Raw genomic sequence first — 19,875 nt, forward strand, 5'->3', positions numbered from 1 at the left:
TGTGGAACGGGCCTTTGTGATACCCAGGCTCGAAGAGCGGGTTACCCACTATCTGTAGTAGGGGGGTCATGCGTGTAGACAGGTGATGTTTGGTACAAAGCATAAGCCAGGCTTTCCGGCACGTGCGTAAGATTATGTAGTTTTTTTGAGGAGATGGGAGCATTGTGGATGGTAAATGCAAGAATGGGTTCAAAGACGTAACTCCATACCACTCCAAGAAGTGGGCGTAAGGGACAAACCGTGATGTGGAGAATAGCCAATCGTTTACATAGCGAAGAGTACACGCTAAATTGTAGGTAAGTAGGTCTGGGCACCCCATACCTCCCGCATCCACCGGAGCAGTCAGTATTGCCATGGGCAGTCGCGCTTTCTTTCCCCTCCAAAGAAAGGTTCGCAGATCCTTAGAGAATGTTTTGTAATCCTTTTTGGTGAGCCACAGAGGGGCCATTTGCAGGATATAAAGCCACTTTGGGAGCAATATCATTTTGACCAGTTGAATCCGACCAGAGAGCGAAAGAGGCAGGGATGCCCATTGATGTAGCTTCGTGGCAGTTTGGGCTAGTAGTGGCTGGACGTTGACTTGATATAGAAGATTAATGCGGGTAGGTATGCGGACTCCCAAGTACTTAAGTTCCTTAGATACCCAACGCAGGGGAAAGTCACCAGACCAACTGTTGTGTACCGAACCGGTGACGTCGATGACCTCGGATTTATCCAGGTTGAGTTTTAGCCCTGCGAATTGACCATACTGGAGCTGTAGCCGCAGCACTTCCGGCAGTGATTGAGTGGGTTGGGTAATAAAAACCAAGATGTCATCTGCGAAGGCCGCGATCTTGAATTCATGACGCGGCCCACCAAAACCGTGGATGGTCGAAGTTTGGTCTAGTTTGCGCAGCAAGGGATCAATGGCCAAGATATAAAGTAGTGGGGACAAAGGGCACCCTTGTCGTACTCCTCGCCCTAGGTGAACATCATTGGAGAGGAAACCACTGGCGAGTATCCGGGAAAGGGGTTGGTGGTACAATAGTTGGAGGTATTGCAAAAAGTCCCCGCAAATTCCAAAGCGTTGAAGGGTGGAAAAGAGATATGACCAGGCTACCCTATCAAACGCTTTTTCAGAGTCAAATCCGATGGCTAGTGCAGGGATTTGTTGAGATTGGCATATTTCCATGGCTGACACCAGCTTTAGGATGTTAGCATGCGGGGATCTTCCTTTTACAAACCCTACCTGGTGGTGTGATATTAGGAAGGGCAGTAGTACGTTCAAGCGTTCAGTTAGGACCTTCGCTAGGAGCTTTAAGTCGCAATTTAGTAAGGATATTGGGCGGTAAGACGAGGGTTGCAGGGGGTCCTTGCCAGGTTTCGGTAATACTGTAATGTGAGCCATGTTAAAAGAGGGGGGAAAGTGCCCCGCAGCAAGACCCGCCGTATAAAAACGGGTTAGAGGAACAGCCAGTTGGTGCTGGAGTATTTTATAGAAGTCGTAGGATATACCGTCTGGTCCTGGAGACTTCCCTGCTTGAGTGGAAGATATAGCTTGGGAGACCTCATAAGGTTGGATCGGTCTGTTGAGAAAGTCCTTTTGAGGGCCATTGAGATGTGGCAGCGTCAGATTGTGGAAAAAATCACCCTCCTCTGCTTCCCCCTTCCCATGGTCTGGAGTGTATAAGTGCTCATAAAATGTACGGAATGATTCGCAAATCTCCCGTGGATCTGTGGTAGTGGTCCCATTAGTAGATTGCATTCTATTGATGAACGTTTTCCTTCTGGCAGCTCAGACCAGGTTTGCCAGTAATTTACCTGATTTGTTTCCGAATCGGAATAGATTCTGCTCTCCCTTCTGAAGAAAAGTTTGAGCTCTCATATGTAGGAGTGCATTCAGGCTTCCGAGGATACTATAGTATTCCTTTCTACGTTGATGTGAAGGAGACAGGTTGAGGTCCCGTTTACTTTTTGCGAGCTGTTGTTCGTGATGCAAAATGTTCTTATTAAGTTGCTTATTTCGCCGGTGGACGTAGGCGATGATGACTCCCCTTAAAACCGCCTTCCCTGCCTCCCACAAAAGCTGGGGATCGGATGTATGTGGTTGGTTGTTGTCCATATAATCCGTCCATTTAAGCTGTAGGTAGTCCTTAAATTTGTGATCATCTTTAAGATAACTCGGGAATCTCCATAGGCGGTCACCTTGTGTAACATGGAGAGGGGATAAGCAAAGAGATATTGGAGCATGATCCGAGATCACCTGCGTTTCAATGGAGGCCTTCTGTATCCGGAAGAAGAGAGCCTGTGAGACAGGAATATAATCAATCCGGGATAGGGACAGGTGGGATCGTGATACATGGGTATAATCTAATTCCCCAGGATGGAGAACACGCCATACATCAAGAAGATTGAGTTGGTGACAGAGGAATGCGATGCCTTTCTTAGCCGTGGTGGAGGGTCTCAAAAGTGGGGGGCTCTTGTCAATAGAGGCATCGTGCACGCAATTGAAATCGCCCATAAGAAACACCTGCCCCTGTGCATGAACATGCAGTAGATTACAAATAGTTGTGAAAAAGGAGTGCGAATACTCGTTGGGAGCGTAGACATTACAGAGCGTGACCAAGAGGTTATTCCAGTGGCCGACCAGCAGGATGAAGCGGCCCTCCGGGTCTGCAATGCTTTTAACAGTTTGGAAATTTGCCGTTCTGTTGATCAGTATGGCAACCCCCGCCTTCCTGTTGACTGCCGCTGAAAAGACACAGGAGCCAATCCAATCTCTTTGCAGTTTTTGGCTTTCGGCTGTCGTAAGGTGAGTTTCTTGCAATCCGGCAATGTCTGTATGAAGGCGCTTGATGTGATCTAAGACTTTTCGGCGTTTGATGGGCGAGCCCAGCCCGTTGACGTTCCAGGAGATCAGGTTAGGCATGTAAGAGGCAAAAAAAAGAGCTGAAACAGTTGTGAGAATATCCGAATTGAGGCGGAGATGAGGGCCCCCAGCCTGGCCCCCCCTCCATTCTGATAGGGCTGCATTCTCTTCCGGGCGCGTACCGGCTGTCTGTGGTCTTGGTGCATAGCAGCTGATTGCAGTAGTTGGAAAGTGTGTTGAGTTTTGGAGTAACTAAGTACAGAAATGGAACTATCTCTATCTAAAACATCCCTCCCCTCCCCCCCCGTACATTTCCCCTCCCCATTGAGTCCAAATAATAGAAAGCCTCAATCCTGGAGGCATAGAGGTCATTTGATTAGTGTACGAGTGCTGTAGCTCGACATCATAGCCAGCAGGTCCCCAAGTGAGTGTACGCAGATTAAAGCCAATGTTCAGGGAGACGTGTAAGTAGGATTGTTATGGCTGTCGATTAGAGACCGCTAGATGGTTGGAGGACTAGTCAAAGCGGAAAGGTAGGAACGTAGATGGGTGGTCCTGTCCCTTCTAAACTTGGTTGAGTGGGATGAGACTTCTCACGGAATCACCAATATTGGTGTCTCAAAAACATAGAGAATGGTTATGGCAGTAGCCCCTTTGGCTCAGCCCTGCCCCTCAGATGCTGAAGTGGTTGAGATCGTTTTCAAAAAGTCAGCTGCTGAATCAGGGGTTTGGAAAAGGAGTTGTTGATCCTTGTGCCAAATCCGGAGTTTCGCTGGGTATTGAAGGGCAAATTTAATTTTTTGTTGGAAAAGCTGGGAGCAAATGGGTGAAAAACCTCTGTGCAGTTCAGACACCCGTGCAGAGTAGTCCTGGAAAATTCTGATGATATGCTTCTCATAAGAAATGGTGGATTTGCGCCTATAAGCCTTCCATATTTCATTCTTATGGGTGAAGCTTAAGAATTTTGCTATGACTAGCCGTGGCCTAGTGAGGTTTGTCTTTTTCACTCCCAAGCGGTGTGCCCTTTCAACTTTAAGGGATCCCTTAAACTGTTGTAAATCTAGAACCTCAGGGAGCCATTGCTCTAGGAGATCTCCCATAGCTGTGACCTCGAGTTCCTCAGGAAACCCCAAAAAACGAAGGTTAGTTCTCCTTTCCCTATTTTCTAAATCATCTACTTTGTCGAGGAGCTGGGTTAGCAATTTCCCCTGCGTTTCAGCCTTAGTCTCAGCTCTGAGGGCATCATCCTCCAATACAGAGATTCTGCCTTCGGCATGATCAAGACGGGGGGAGAGTTCAGCAATTGCGACTTGAACCTCTCCTAGCTGCGCCTTCAGCCCCGCTAATTTTTCATCTAGAGCTGCTTTGATAACTTGCTCAATAGCTGGGAGCGTGAGCCCTGCTGAGATGGGATCCCCGGCGGTTTCGCCCGCGGCGGCCATTTTAGCTTCAGAGCCCCGCGTTTTTTCCTTATCTTTTTTGGCCGTTCTTGAAGCCATCGGGGGTGGCGATTTGTTCATATATTTAGCGATTGACATAAGAACTCACTGTTTCTCCGTTTGAACGAGGTTTTGGAGCCTTATTTGCAGGTTAAAATCGTGCTGAGGGAGCTAGGCACTCGGAGCTCAAGGGTTTCCGTCCTCCCCGGCTCACCACATCACGTGACCTCCTGTTTCCTGTCTTTTAACTAGTTTGTAATCCACGAAAGGACATCGCCTCCTATCCCATGACTTTTTAGTTTTCGTAGAAGCCTCTCATGAGGGATTTTGTCAAACATCTTCTGAAAATCCAAATACACTACATCTACCGGTTCACCTTTATCCACATGTTTATTAACCCTTTCAAAAAAATGAAGCAGATTTGTTAGGCAAGATTTCCCTTGGGAAATCCATGTTGACTGTGTCCCATTAAATCATGTCTTTCTATATGCTCTGTGATTTTGATCTTGAGAATAGTTTCCACTATTTTTCCCGGCACTGAAGTCAGGCTCACTGGTCTCCATCTGCTGGCAGAGGAGCATGACCCATTGGCCCTGAGTCCATCTGTCTACACTAAGGAAAACGAAATTATCAGGTAAGTAATTTCTCCAATTTTGTTGTTAGGTAGCACAATTGGCTTACAAAGCACTGTGCATCAGCGGACAACCCTACAATATAAAACAGGCATAAAAACAAGATATTAACTGGCACAATAGGTCTGAGTGATTCCTAGAGTTCAGCTGAGGAGGGGAGACAGGAGAATAGATGAGATCCAAAGAAGTGCAATAGGGCAGTGGGCTGCAACGCCAGGAAGGATCATGAAAAAATGAGAAAAAGCCATGCTGAGTGTGAACTGCTCTAAGTAACTGAGTTTCTTGCACTTTGCTCTTCTGGTTTTTACAGACATGGATCCTCGGATTCAGCCCAGTGGTAAAGAAGAGCACAAAGTAGCAGCTTGCAGAGCCTCTCCAGAGAGCCCATCACTAGCAGGTGAGCAGGGTCACAGGGATACAGCAGAGAACACAGGCAGAGTCACAGAGGTACAGCAGAGCACACAGGCATATGGAGAGCCCATCACCAGCAGGTGAGCAGGGTCACAGGATACAGCAGAGCACACAGGCCCATAGAGAGCCCATCAGTAGCAGGTGAGCAGGGTCACAAGGGTCCAGCAGAGCACAGAGGCACAGCAGAGTACACAGACCCATAGAGAGCCCATCACTAGCAGGTGAGCAGGGTCACAGGGATACAGCAGAGCACACAAGCATGCAGAGCCTCTTCAGAGTCTCTATGACGGAGATATAGTAGAGTTCACTACAGTGTACAGAGGCTCTCCGGGCTCTGTGGCTATGTCTATGTATAACGGACTGCCAGAGTGATGGGTTGTTAACGTAATTGTCATTCCCTGTACGTACCCGGATCAGTCCAGACCGCTGAGATTATGCCTCCCTTTCAGCAGATGGAGTCAGAGAAACAAACTGAAAAGTACCCCTCTTAACCGGTGTGCCACCTGCGATCCCTTCAGTATTTCTCTGATTCCAGCAGATGAGGGTGACAGAACCTGCGGTCCTGATCCTGTAAAAAAAAAAAAAAAAAGATTTCTGTTCAGGAATTGGAAAGTGAGGGATGTTTGAGCCTCTCGTTGCCTTTGGCTAGTTAAAAAAAAAAAATAATAATAATACTAATAAGAACAGGAGTGCAAGTCCTTCCAAGGGGTGACAACAGGTTCCCCTTGGTGGTAGGCACGGCTGGGTTTCTCCCGAAAGCATAATTGCCCGGAGTCTTCTTCCTTTCACCTGGTGAGTGGGGGAATTTACAGGTGGGCCAGTCCCTCCCCCTTGCTACCCAGAGACGTGACATTCCTCTGGAAGGAGCAGTTTTCTGCTTGGCTCAGACCCAGGGCTGTTAATTCCTGGTTGATTAGGAGCACAAGAGAAAAAAAAAAGAGAGAGAGAGAGGTTTACTGCTCTCCCGGGTGTCGGAAGGTAATATTTTTCAAATCAAGTGACTTACTGTGCTGCGGCTCCCGTTGTCATGCTGCGTGGATCGCGGTGCTCTGCCTGCGGGGAGCCGGCAGAACAGCTCTCCCACGATGGCCTCTGCTCCCGTTGCCTTCCCAGGGGAGAAGGGCCGTCAGAACAGCCGTGGGCAGGCCAGAGAGCATCTAACACGCGGTTGCGTGCTGCAGGAAAGTCCCTGCAAACTAAACTTTTAGACTTAAGCCTGCCTCACTCCCGATCCCGTCTGAACTTAATGGCAACTCTGTGGAATGCGAAGTCAGCTTGCTTCTTCTGTCACAGGAGGTAGCATGGAGCAGAAGGAGTGGATGCTCTGGTCCTTCCGTGGCCCAGCAATGTTCTGCTCTGTTTTTCCTCCTTGGCCATTAGTGGGGAAAGTACTGCGAAGAATAGAGAACCACCCGGGGTCGGTCATTCTCATAGCCCAAGAATGGCCGTGGAGGCCGTGATTCACAGACCTGGTCAACTTGGCAGTGGACGGTCCCTTGCGTCTTGGTCATCTTCCGAATCTACTTGAGCAGGGTCCTGTATTTTTCGATCAGGCGGATCACTTCTGTCTAGCGGCCTGGCTTATGAAAGGAGGCAGTTGAGGAAGAAAGGTTACTCGGATTCCGTTATTTCCACTCTCCTAAGGGCACGCAAGACTTCTACCTCGCTCACGTGTTCGGGTTTGGAAGGTTTTTGAACTATGGTGTAGCAGTTTGAAAGTTTCGCCGCGGCGGGCCTCTGTTGTGCAAATTCTTGCCTTTTTACAAGAGGGTTTGAGGAAAGGGTTGGCGTACAGTTCCCTTCAGGTGCAGGTGGCGGCTCTAGGATCTTTAAGGGGTATGGTCGATGGCACGTCCTTTGCAACTCATCCTGATGTGGCACGATTTCTGAAGGATGCGAAGCATCTCAAACCTCCAGTTCATCCAGTTTGTCCTTCTTTGGTACTTCGGGGATTGTGCAGTCTGCTGTTTGAACCTCTAAAGCGATCTACCTTAAAGGATTTAGCGCTCAAGACTGTTTTCCTCATGGCTACCTGCTCAGCCAGGCGGGTATCTGAGATTCAAGCCTTGTCATGCAGAGAACCGTTCTTGTGTTTTTCGGAGTCCTGGGTATCACTTTGAACGGTGCCCTCCTTTCTGCTGAAGGTCGTGTCTGCGTTTCATTTGAATCAGTCAGTGGAGTTGCCGGCCTTTCCGGATTTAGATCGGGACTTCCCTCAGGCTCGCGATTTGAGGAGATTGGATGTCCGATGGGTTCTCCTTCGGTATTTGGAGATGACGAATGATTTTCGGTTGTCGGACCATCTTTTTGTCTTATGGAGTGGTCCAAAGAAAGGACTTCCGGCATCCAAGGCTACCATTGCCCGATGGTTGAAGGATGCTATAGCTTCGGCTTACATTTGTCATGGTTGGTCGGTTCCGGATGGTCTCAAGGCTCATTCGATTAGATCTCAAGTGGCATCTTGGGCAGAGAGCCATTGTGTTTTGCCGCAAGAGATTTGCCAAGCGGCTACTTGGAAATCTTTGCACATTTTTGCTAGGCATTACCGTTTGGATGTCCAAGCTCCTGAGGTCGATTGTTTTGGCAGCAGTGTGCTCCGAGCAGAACTCTCGGGCTCCCACCCCATTTAGGGCAGCTTGGGTACACCCCAGCGATCTGGACTGATCCGGGTACGTACAGGGAAAGGAAAATTAGTTTCTTACCTGATAATTTTCGTTCCTGTAGTACCACGGATCAGTCCAGATGCCTGCCCGGGATAGCATGTTCAGGGGAGTCCGCTCGGTTGTTTGCTTATGATTTCTGCAGGTTATATCGAAGAATACGAAGATATTGACATAAAAGTTTTCAAGTTGGCACTCCTTCCGTTTGCATAGTTTCATGTTCACAGCGGTTGTTGTTCTAGCCATTGGTTTAAAAGATAAAATAAATTACAATTAAAGTTTCTTCATTCTGCTTTGATATTGATTATACTGAAGGGATCGCAAGTGGCACACCGGTTAAGAGGGGTGCTTTTCATTTTGTTTCTCTGACTCCATCTGCTGGAAGGGAGGCATAATCTCAGCGGTCTGGACTCATCTCTTGGTACTAGAGGAACAAAAATTATCAGGTAAGAAACTAATTTTCCTTTCCTGTTTGTACCCTGGATCAGTCCAGACAAATGGGTTTATGCAGCCCTACCAGCAGATGGAGGCAGAAAACAAAAACTTTGAAGCATTGCTACATAACCAAGTGCCACCTGCAGTCCCTCTGTATTTCTCTGTCGGCAGATGATAGAGGTGCAAACCTGCAGTCTGGAGTTTTTTTATTTTTTTTATAATTAGTTTTATTCATGCTGATAGAACATTATTCAAAGCATGCTTACAATAAGGAGAAAAATACACAAATATCAACCAAATTCACAAAGGTCTTACAGAACCGCACAAAATATAGAGAGAAACACCATACAATTTACTCCCCGCCGCATGATCTGAAAAGCTTTTTGCACTACAAGCATATTTTTGATTTAGATTTATATTCCGCTTTTTGCACGTTTTCAGCACTTCAAAGTGAGTTACATTCAGGTACTGTAGGTATTTCCCTATCCCCAGAGGGCTTACAATCTAAGTTTGTACCTAAGGCAATGGAGGGTAAAGTGACTGGCCCAAGGTCACAAGGAACGACAGTGGGACTCAAACCCTGGTCTCCTGGGTCATAGTCTGCTGCGCTAACCACTAGGCTACTCCAATTAGTAGTAAGAAAGCCCCCTCACCCCCTCCCACCCACCCCAAAAAGAGGATATAATAACTTTCCCAAAAACATATCCTCTTATGATCTTTCTTATAGCTACTGACATTAACCTGTACTACTAAGTTAGTTTTGGATCAAGCCATTGTCAAAAGCAATGCCAGGTTTCTTGAAATCTTTGCATCCTGTCATTCCTTAACGCAGTCAGTTTCTCCATATAATAATAAATCCATTTCAGCCTTTGGATTACAGCCTGAAATGTGGGCGCCTTATTATTCTTCCATCCCTTGGCAATTTCCCATCTCCCTGCGTGAGCAGCCGCTCGAATAAGTAGTCTCTGCTGAGCAGTTTTCAGTCGCAGAAGAGGGAGTCGATGCTCTCATTCTCCTGTGGCCAAGGCATCTATTGCAGTACGTGTTTCCACTGTGGCCTCTTGAAGGTCGAGTGCTGTGGCTCATCGAGCTTCGTTCGGGCAGGGTGATTTTAGTGGCTCCTGAGTGGCCGCGCTGGCTATGGTTTACGGACTTTCTTCTTCTGGCAGTGGACAGTCACGTACGCTTGGCTCATCTGTCAGGACTGTTGTGGCAGGGACCCATACTTTCAGACCAGGAGGATCAATTCTGTCTAGCGGCTTGGCCTTTGAGAGGCAATGGCTCCACTTGAAAGGTTATTCGGAGCCTGAGATTGCGACTTTGCTTAAGGCAAGGCGGCTGTCCACGTCTTTCGCTTATGTTCGAGTGTGGAGAGTCTTTGAATCCTGGTGTTTGCAGAACAAGGTGCAGCCTTTGAAGATGGACGTTCCGCAGATTCTAGCCTTTTTGCAAAGCAATTTGACTAACAGTTTGGCCTATAAATTCCCTTTGGGTTAAGGTGGCAGCCTTAGGCTCCCTTCGAGGTAGGATTCGGGGAAGAGCGTTGGTGTCTCATCCGGATGTGGTTCATTTTCTCAAAGGGGCAAAAAGTTTGCTTCCTCCCATTCGGAAGAATTTGTCCAGCATGGAATCTGAACTTAGTCCTTTGGGTACTGTGTGGTCCTCCCTTTAAACGGGTTAAGAGGGCTACACTAAAGGCCTGAACTCTGAAAGCTGTTCTCCTGGTGCCTATCTGTTCAGCTAGAAGGATTTTCCAATTGCAAGCTTTGTCTGGTAGAGACCCTTTCCTGTATTTTTCAGAGAAAGGGGTTTCTTTATGTATGGTTCCTTCTTTTTTTGCCTAAGACGGTTTCCTCCTTTTGCCTTAACCAGGTGATTGAGTTACCGGCCTTGCTGTATTTGTCTGCAGATGCTCCTATGGCGAGGGAGCTTCACTTTCTGAATGGGCGCAGAATTCTTTTCCGATACCTTAAGGTGACAAATATCTTTCGGAGATCTGATCATCTTTTTGTCCTGTGCAGTGGCGCTAAGAAGGGAAATAAGGCATCCAAGGGCACTATTGCACGATAGCTGAAAGAGACGATAGCTTCAGCTTATATCTGTAAGGGCCATTCCCTGTACGTACCAGGATCAGTCCAGGACACCTGGGTTGTGACTCCGCACCAGTAGATGGAGACAGACTAAAACTTGTGGGCGGAGCCATATATGCCCCTGTGCCAGTCACAGCCCCTCAGTCTTACTCTGTCTCCAGTAGGTGGTGCAGGTTTGGTCACAGCCCTGGTTCCCTGGGGTTTTTTCTTTATGGTCAGGGTTCCTTGGTTAGTTAGTTTTGTTTAGTGTTAAACACATAAGTTTTCTGCTTTTTTTCTGATCTTTGGATTCCCGCTGGTCCTGCCTCCCAGGGGGGTTTTGGAAAGTCCTGAGGGGACCATCCCCCCCTGGTCGAGGCCGCTGCTAGGGTCGAGGACCCGCCTTTTGCAGTAGCAGCGTCGGGGGTGACACCGGGGAGCCCGGTTCACTCACCCCCGCTGGAACACAGGCCTCAGGACCGAGGACAGCGGCAGTAGTAAAAAAAAAAAAAAAAAAAAGTTTGGCTGTTTTTATTTTGCGGCGGCTCCTGTTTTACTTCAGTGCCGGCTCTCCGTTCCTTCGAGGGGGGGGGGGACTGTTGGTGCGCGTCCGCTTCAATTATTTAATTTAATTTCTTTTTATTGCTTCTCTCCTCCTCCTCGCTCGCGCGGCTCGTGGCATGCCGAGAGGCTCGGTTTGCCGCGCGCGTGGCTCTCTAGAGAAAAAGTTTGCTCTGTCAGCGTTTCTGGCGGCGAGGGTTCGTCGGGGGCCGCTCCGGGGGTCCGGGCTCAAACGCCACGATCGCCGGCGCGCGAATCTGCCGTCGCTGCAGTCCCGGGGGACCCGTTCCCGCTCAGCGCGGGAGCGGCGGCCATTTTAGCATCAGGCCGGGAAACCACGAGGGAGGCAGCAGGAGATGGCGGCTTGCCTCCCGCGCTTTCTCCACAACGGCGACCCGCTGGGGGTGGCCCCGGGGGAGCGGGGTCTCCCGTGCATTCCGGATCTGGGGAGTCCGGTTCCGGGTCTTCCTACTCCGCGGATTTCGCGCTCTTATTGCGTAAGTTTTTAAAATGCAAGCGCCGCAGTAAATCCGGGAAGACAGGTGCAGCGAAGGGATCTGGCAGATCCACCAGATCCCGGAAGAGGAAATCTATCACGGGCCCTGATGGGGGCGCCATACGGCGAAGCCGTCCCTTGCTGGGTGTTCCGCAGGACACGGACTCAAGCTCTTCCTCCCAGGGAGAGGATGACCTGGCCGAGGAGCCTCTTGGGGGGGCTGATGGTGCGCCGGATGAAGGTCCGTCTCAGCCAGCAGGGGGAAAAGGAAATCCTGCCGTCGAGGGGGACGGCCCTAAGGTGGTTCGCTTGTTCCGTAGGGAGGAACTGTCCCCGCTTATCCCGGCTATACTCCAGGAGCTGGGAGTGGAAGCGCCTGCGGTGGTGCCCAGACAGGGAGCTAATATGGACCCAGTTCTACTGGGCCTCACGGGGCCCGCAGTGGCTTTTCCGTTCATCTTTACGGTCTCGGACATCCTGTTCCGGGAGTGGGACACTCCGGAGCTGGGCCTCAAGGTGAGCAAGGCCATGAGGAGGCGCTGGAACTGCTCCGTCTGCCGAAAGTGGATTCGGCGGTGTCCGCCGTAACGAAGCGGTCGACGATTCCTGTTACGGGAGCCACAGCTCTCAAGGATATCCAAGACAGGAAGCTGGAGGTACAGCTAAAGAAAATTTTTGAGGTGTCCGCTTTAGGGGTCCGTGCAGCCATCTGTAGTAATTTCGCTTGGCGGGCCAGCCTGCGCTGGGCACAGCATCTGAAGGCTAATGCAGGTCTCTCGGAAGGGGAGGCCAGGCAAGCTGATCAGCTCAAGGCGGCGATTGCTTATAGTGCTGATGCGCTCCATGATCTCCTTCGGTACCTCGGCTAGATCCATGGTTTCGGCGGTGTCGGCTCGTCGGCTCCGCTGGCTTCGCAACTGGGCGGCGGACGGATCATCCAAGGCCCATCTAGGGGCCCTGCCGTTCAAAGGAAAGTTGTTGTTTGGCAAGGAGTTGGATGAGTTGATGTTGTCCCTTGGTTAGAATAGGGCATTCAGGCTGCCGGAGGATCGGTCTAGATCTCGGTCTTCTTTCACGGGCCGTTCCCGCTTCCGCGGCGACAGAAGATCCCGTCCGCAGGGGGCCGCTGGCTCTTCTTACCGTTCGGGACCCTCACGGTCGTCCTCTTGGTCCCAGTCCTTTCGAGGAAAAAGATTCGGCCGTCAGGGAGGAGCCCAGGGAGGCGCGGGTCCAAAATCCTCCCAATGAGATGAGGCCGGTCCATCCCTCGCAGCAGCTGCGGTCGTTCGTCCCAAACGTGGGAGCTCGGCTGCAGTTGTTTGCCGAGGTATGGGCCCAAATAATGTCGGACCAGTGGGTTCTCGACGTGATAATTCAAGGTTACGCGTTAGATTTTGCACGGACCCCATTCGACAAGTTCCTGGTGTCGCCATGCAAGTGCCCCATAAAGCGCGCAGCGGTAAGGGGAACCCTCCAACGGTTGCAAGCCTTAGGGGCAGTTCCCCCGTGCCCATAGGGCAGCAGGGCTTCGGCCGTTACTCCATTTACTTCATCGTGTCAAAGAAGGACGGCACCGCAAGACCAATTTTGGATCTGAAAGGTGTAAACAGATGCCTTCGCATTCCACGCTTCAAAATGGAGACAATTCGGTCGGTAATTGCCTCAGTCCGGCTCGGCGAATTCCTGGCATCCTTGGATCTCACAGAGGCGTACCTTCACATCGGCATCCAGCCGTCCTACCATCGGTTCCTCAGGTTATGTATCCTGGGCCGACATTATCAGTTTCGAGCCCTTCCCTTCGGCCTGGCCACGGCTCCCCGGACATTCACCAAGGTGATGGTGGTGGTCGCAGCTCAGCTTCGGAGAGAGGGGTTGCTGGTACACCCCTACTTGGACGATTGGCTGATTCGAGCCAAATCCGAGACTCAGTGCCGGCAGGCAGTCAACAGGGTTGTCGCTCTCTTGCGATCCCTGGGATGGGTGGTGAGCCTCAGCAAGAGCCACCTAGTTCCCACTCAGTCTCTGGAGTACCTGGGGGCCCTGTTCGATACCAGGAAGGGCAAAGTGTTCCTGTCTCTGGACAGAGTTCGCAAGCTTCAGTGTCAGGTTCGCCGCTTGTTGTCTCTTCGGCTACCACTGGTCTCTGATTATCTGACGGTTTTGGGTTCTATGGCTTCAACTCTATCATTGGTCCCTTGGGCTTTTGCTCATCTGTGTCCTTTGCAATCAGCGTTGCTTTCCCGTTGGAAGCCGGTGTCGGAGGAGTTTCATCTACCACTTCCGCAAGCAGACCACTTGACTGGCGGAGTGTCTCTCCTGGGGCCCAACTGGACGGTGGTAACCATGGACGCCAGTCTCTCTGGCTGGGGAGCAGTCTGCCTGGGCAGGTCAGGGCAGGGCAGGTGGCCCTCGACCCAAACTCAGTGGTCCATCAATCGTCTGTGGTTCCTACCGTGGCTCCCGTATCCGATATGCTTTTGTTTCTGCAGGCCGGCGTGGCTAAAGGCTTATCGTACAGTACCCTTAGGGTCCAGGTGGCGGCTCTGGGGTGTCTGAGGGGCAAGGGGCACAAGGGTTCCCTGGCTCTGCATCCAGATGTTGCGCGTTTTCTCAGATGGGCTAAACACCTTCGTCCTCCATTGCGCCACCCCTGTCCGTCATGGAATCTCGATTGGGTACTCTCTGCGTTGTGCTCGTCTCCTTTCGAGCCCATTAAACGGGCAACTCTCAAGGATCTTACGTTAAAGGTAGTTTTCCTTGTCGCAATTGCATCGGCGTGTCGCGTCTCAGAGTTGCAGGCACTGTCCTGTAGAGAGCCGTTCCTTCGGATCTCGGATTCTGGAGTCTCTTTACGAACGTTTCGGCGTTCCACGTGAAGCAGTCCATTGAGCTTCCAGCTTTTCCCATTCACGATGCGTCGCTGCCACAGATGTAGGAGTTGCGGAGGTTGGATGTCCGGAGGGCAGTCCCTCGCTATCTAGAGGTCACCAATCCGTTCCGAGTTACGGATCATCTTTTTGGTCTCAGGCCCAAAGCGTGGGGGTCCGGCTTCCCGGGCTACGATTGCACGCTGGCTCAAGGAGGCCATTGGTTCGGCGTACATAGTACGGGGAAAGTCTATGCCGCAGGGTCTCCGAGCACATTCTACCCGTGCCCACGCTGCTTCCTGGGCAGAGGCTTCTCAGGTGTCGCCCCAGGAGATTTGCAGGGCGGCTACTTGGAAGTCGTTGCATACCTTTACCCGTCATTACCGGCTGGATGTTCAAGACACTGCCGGGGGGTTTGGAGTGGGGGTACTCTGTGCGGGACTCTCTGCTTCCCACCCTCGGTAAGTTAGCTCTGGTACATCCCAGGTGTCCTGGACTGATCCTGGTACGTACAGGGAAAGGAAAATTAGTTTCTTACCTGATAATTTTCGTTCCTGTAGTACCAAGGATCAGTCCAGGATCCCGCCCCAGCTGCTCTGAAGAATCGGAGAGTCCGCTCGTTGAGTTGTTAGGTTGCTGTTTCTCGTTTTGAGAGTTTTGTTCCAGTTGGGGGTTTTTGGACATGGCTCCCGTTGGGGATAGTTTCTGTAGTTAGTTTACCTGTCCTATGCTACTTTGACATTACGTAAGACTGAGGGGCTGTGACTGGCACAGGGGCATATATGGCTCCGCCCACAAGTTTTAGTCTGTCTCCATCTACTGGTGCGGAGTCACAACCCAGGTGTCCTGGACTGATCCTTGGTACTACAGGAACGAAAATTATCAGGTAAGAAACTAATTTTCCTGTTGGTGCCGGAGGGGTTGAGAGCACATTCCACTAGGGTGCAAGCAGCCTTGAGGGCGGAGTATCAACTGTTTTCTACGCAGGAGATTTGTCATGTGGCGACGTGGTCTTCGTTTCACACTTTTACCAAACATTATGCTTGGATATGTGGGCGTCGGAGGAGGCGTCTTTTGGGGAAAGTGTGTTGCACACGGGTCTTTCGAGTTCCCTCCCAGAACAGAGGGGCTTGGGTACATCCCACTTGTCTGGACTGATCTGGGGTATGAACAGGAAAGGAAAATTGGTTCTTACCTGCTAATTTTCATTCCTGAAGTACCACGTATCAGTCCAGAGACCTGTCCCCATCTTTAGAACGATTTCCTCGCTTCTGGATGTTGCTGAGCTGATATGTGATATATTCAGAGTAATGAGAAGTGTACATAGTTTCAGATGTGTGTTCTGTCAGGTTAAGAGGGCCTAGTTTTTTCAGGGGGCTCCAATGTTTAAGTATCTGTTCGCCCCAGGTTTATTGGGGTTTGTTAAGGTAGACATCTTGGCTTGGTTACAGATCAATACTGAGGGGACTGCAGGTGGCACCCTCGGTTATGTAGCAGTGCCTCAAAGTTTTTGTTCTCTGCCTCCATCTGCTGGTAGGGATGCATAAAGCACTTGTCTGGACTGATCCGCGGTACTTCAGGATCGAAAATTAGTAGGTAAGAACCAATTTCCTTTTTTAGGGACATTATGGAGCATGCTGGAACTTTAAAGAGAGGCAGGTCAGTAAACCCCATTGAAATGGATTGTAGTGAATGCAAATGGCAAAATAACACCCCCTCAAAATACTGAAGTGGCGAAGCTAGGGTGAGAGTACATGAGACATATGGAGGTGCCCTCAAGCATGCTCTGTCAGGCCAAGCAGTGCATGTTTGTATGTATCAGAGCAGACACAGTTTGCATATGATACTGACTGTTTAGGGGCGGGGAGTCAGGGGTTCATTATAACAGAGATCATGTGTATGTGTGTAAGAGGTGAGTTGGTTAGTGCATGTGTATGACAAATATCAAAGACTTCTTTATTTATGTATTCAAGCCAGACACTACTGTAGTACATTCTGTAATACTGCAAGGCGTACACACAAAAGACTGTGTACGCCTTGCAGCATTACAGAATGTACTACACATAAAAGACTGTATTTGCTCTGAGAAGCTTAAAATCTAGTCGAAGACAAGACAAATAAGCATTTAGGGGAATCGGCCAAACCAGTTTATAACTAGAGAGCCTTGAAAAAGATTGATTGCAAGAAATTCAGTAGCCAAGAGCAACCATAAAAAGTGATCTGGCTGCAAACTTTCATCAGTTGGTGACCACCAAACCTCAAAGGGGGCAAGTGCCCCAGCAGTCTTAAGAGGAGAATCTTCCTCTCTTCATACAACTCATCTATCATGAAACCATGAGGCCGGGTTATAGAGTGATTTTTGACATTTCCCTAACGGACAACATTTTCTTTCTGCGTTCTTTTATTTGCCCCATTATGTTACTGAAACGGAGGTCCTGGTGGCTGGCTCCTGACAGGGCTCTGGTTTCTGTAAGTTCACCACAGCGGTGACCCCATGACATGACCCCTTGGAGCTTTCTTTCACCCCGCATCCTGTTAGGGCTGCACTTACTAACATGAAGAGGAAGCAGAATGATTTTAAAAGCAAAGTTACTTTTTCCCTAGATCCGAAGAGTGAGAGCAAGAAATCCAAAGTGGCAGCAGCAAACAAGAAGAAAGTTTACGGCCCAAGCAGGGTAAGTAATCAGTGCCTGTGCTTTAAAATGTACATTGGATTGTGGCAAGAAGATTCCAGACTCTTCCCCCCCCCCTCCCCCCCTCCATTCTCACACTTTGAAGTCCTAGCACCCAAGAACTTAAAAGAGCATCAGGAGTTATGTACCAATTAATCACTAAAGTGGTACAACCTCACAGTCTGGGGTATGTAAAGTGATTTTCAGGCCTGCACAAGAAAGGAATAACACAGATCGGGTCCAGACAAGTGGGTTTTCCTACCAAAAGATGGAAGCAGAGAATAAAAACCTTTCTGACACTGCGACATAACCAAGAGTGCCACCTACAGTCCCTCAGTGTTGACTTGTACCCAAGCCAAGATCATAAACCTCACTCCCCATCTAGGGCAAGTAGTGAACCAAAGTTGGAACCCCCTTAACTGGTATCCCCTCCTCAAACAAGGAAAAAGAGCGCAAACTATTTCCCTGTACGTACCAGGATCAGTCCAGACAGTGGGGTTATGTCCCCCTTCCAGCGGATGGAGTCAGAGAAAAATTCGAAGGGTGCTTCCTTATAAGACAGTGCACCCTCTGTTAATCCTCAGTATTCTCCTGACTCCAGCAGGTGACAGTGGCTGAACTTTGTTCCCCACTGAGATTTCTGGAAAGCTAATTTAGGGATCTTTCTCTATTTTTCTTTGGCTTTCTCCTGTTTGGATGGATCAAGTTTGATTATTGGAAAAAAAAAAAAAAGACTTACATTTCATTGTTTGTAGAGAGCTCTCCTGTAGCCTCAGCTCCTGGTTTAGTGGGAGCACTCTATAGCTTGCAGGAAGAACTATTTGCAGCTCTCCCCTTTCCCTGACTGTTTGCGGGGGTAAGTTCTGTTTATTTCCTTCTTTACAGGCTATTTCCTCTCTCCGGGGTGCAAGTTGGTGGTCCAACCTCTCCCCCTTTAGCTGCTATTCGACCCGCTGCCCTGAGACGCTGTTTACCTCGGGGCAGCCTGCACAGAGAGGCGTTATTCCTCTGTGCCTTTACATCAACGGGTCGCTGAGGGGATAGAGAGAGAGCAGGACTGAAGCGAAGGCCCCTACCCGCTTCTCGCAGCCACAAGCCCGGTGAGAGTGAGGGAGAGCAGGCCTGAAGCAGAGGCTCTTCTCGCAGCCATAAGCCCTGCCTGTTTCTCATGCAGAGAAATCAGCTGATTTCCTCGCGGCTCCTTCGGGGATTCCCAAGCCGCGATTGTCCAGGTGCTGTGCATGCGGGGAGCCCGGTTCACGGCTCTCCCACGAGGGGATTTACACAGGTTGCCTCCCTGGTGGGGAGAGTCCATCGCAGCCAGCGGGACGCTCTGGTTCACGCTTTCAGGCATGCCTCGAGGGACGGGCCGGCCCCGATCCCGCTGAGCGCGGGAACAGCAGCCATTTTGAGTTCAGACTCTTCTGCCTCTGCGCTGCCAGGAGAGGATCACCATGCGATTTTTTTTTTTTTCTTTTTCCCCCAACAGGGGATCCCCAACAGGGGATCCCCCCATGTTACCTCCCTCGGGACAACCTCCGTTTTCCATGAACTTTGTCCTCCTACTTCACAATGCTTACCTGGCCAGGATGGGCCAGCACCAGGATTTACTGGCAGGGCCTCCCCCCTCCAAAGGGTACCCAGGACGGCCGAACCCCTAGGGGCCTTGGGGAGTGCCCAAGGGTCAGGGGCCCTGGGAACAGGGGTCCCACCGGCCACCCCAGGTTCTTCTAGGGTCCAATTGGTGCACCCCTCTGCGGGGGGGTCAGATCCTCCTCAGGACCCAGACCCGGATGAGTCCTCGTCTACGGCTCAGATGGAAGGGGACGATCCTAGAGTTCTGCAGATCTTTCAGAGGGATGAGTTGGAACCCCCTCATCTCACACATCCTGCAGGAATTGGACATTGAGGCCCCACAGGATCCTCCTGAGCCTATCCCACCGGTGAAGAAAGGGGACCCCCTCCTGGCTGGTCTATGTCCTCCGTGTAGGTCTTTCTCGTCCCATCCTACATTCCTCCAACTGTTATCCAGGGAATGGATTCCCCAGAGGCCTCCCTCAAGGTCGACAGAGCTATGGAAAAGCTATAGCCTCTCCCAGATGACTTTCTGGAGCTTCTTAAGGTTCCTAAAGTAGACTCTGCAGTCTCTGCGGTGACAAAGAGAACTACCATTCCAGTGACGGGAGTCGCAGCCCTGCGAGACCTTGGATAGAAAGCTGGAAGTGTATCTCAAGAGGATCTTCGAGGTGTCCGCTCTGGGGGTCAGGGTGGCCATTTGTAACTCCCTCGCCCAGCGGGCAGGCCTCCGCTGGGTTCAACAGCTGCTCAGCTCCCAGGAGCTGCCTCCTGAGGAAGCACGACAGGCAGACCACCTGGAGGCCGTCATAGCGTATGGAGCAGATGCTCTGTATGATCTTCTCCGAGACTTGCCCAGATCTATGCTCTCTGCGGTCTTGGCTAGATGCTGCCTCTGGCTCCACAACTGGTTGGCAGATTCTTCTTCCAAGATGCAGTTGGGATCCCTACCCTTCAAGGGGAAGCTTCTCTTTGGGGAAGACCTGGATCAGATTATCAAGTCCCTCGGAGAGAATAAGGTGCATAAACTGCCAGAGGATCATCCTAGATCATCTAGGTCGTTCAGTTCCACCAGAAGCCGATTCAGGAGCCAACGACGTTTCCGCCTTGCAAGGCCTGCAGCCCTTCATCAGTCGTCTTCACGTTCCCAATCCTGGGCTCATTCCTTTCGAGGCCAAAGACAGCCCCGGAATGGTCTGGCCCAAGGGGC

The 19,875-nt window shown here is 50.5% G+C and overlaps 1 protein-coding gene across 3 annotated transcripts in view; it reads left to right on the forward strand.

Annotated features, from left to right (window-relative positions):
* The window catches only part of SLC4A1AP (solute carrier family 4 member 1 adaptor protein), a 112,661-nt gene that overhangs the window by 75,407 nt on the left and 17,379 nt on the right, over nt 1-19,875 (forward strand). Inside the window, exons 11-12 of one of the 3 annotated variants that reach the window (XM_029592936.1) lie at nt 5,230-5,316; nt 17,023-17,093. In XM_029592936.1, the coding sequence (XP_029448796.1) occupies nt 5,230-5,316; nt 17,023-17,093 (158 nt within the window). The remainder of the gene's footprint in view (nt 1-5,229; nt 5,317-17,022; nt 17,094-19,875) is intronic. The other 2 variants (XM_029592938.1, XM_029592937.1) reach the window with 2 other exon arrangements.

Source organism: Rhinatrema bivittatum, chromosome 3, assembly GCF_901001135.1.
Source record: "Rhinatrema bivittatum chromosome 3, aRhiBiv1.1, whole genome shotgun sequence".
Classification (NCBI taxonomy): Eukaryota; Metazoa; Chordata; class Amphibia; order Gymnophiona; family Rhinatrematidae; genus Rhinatrema; species Rhinatrema bivittatum.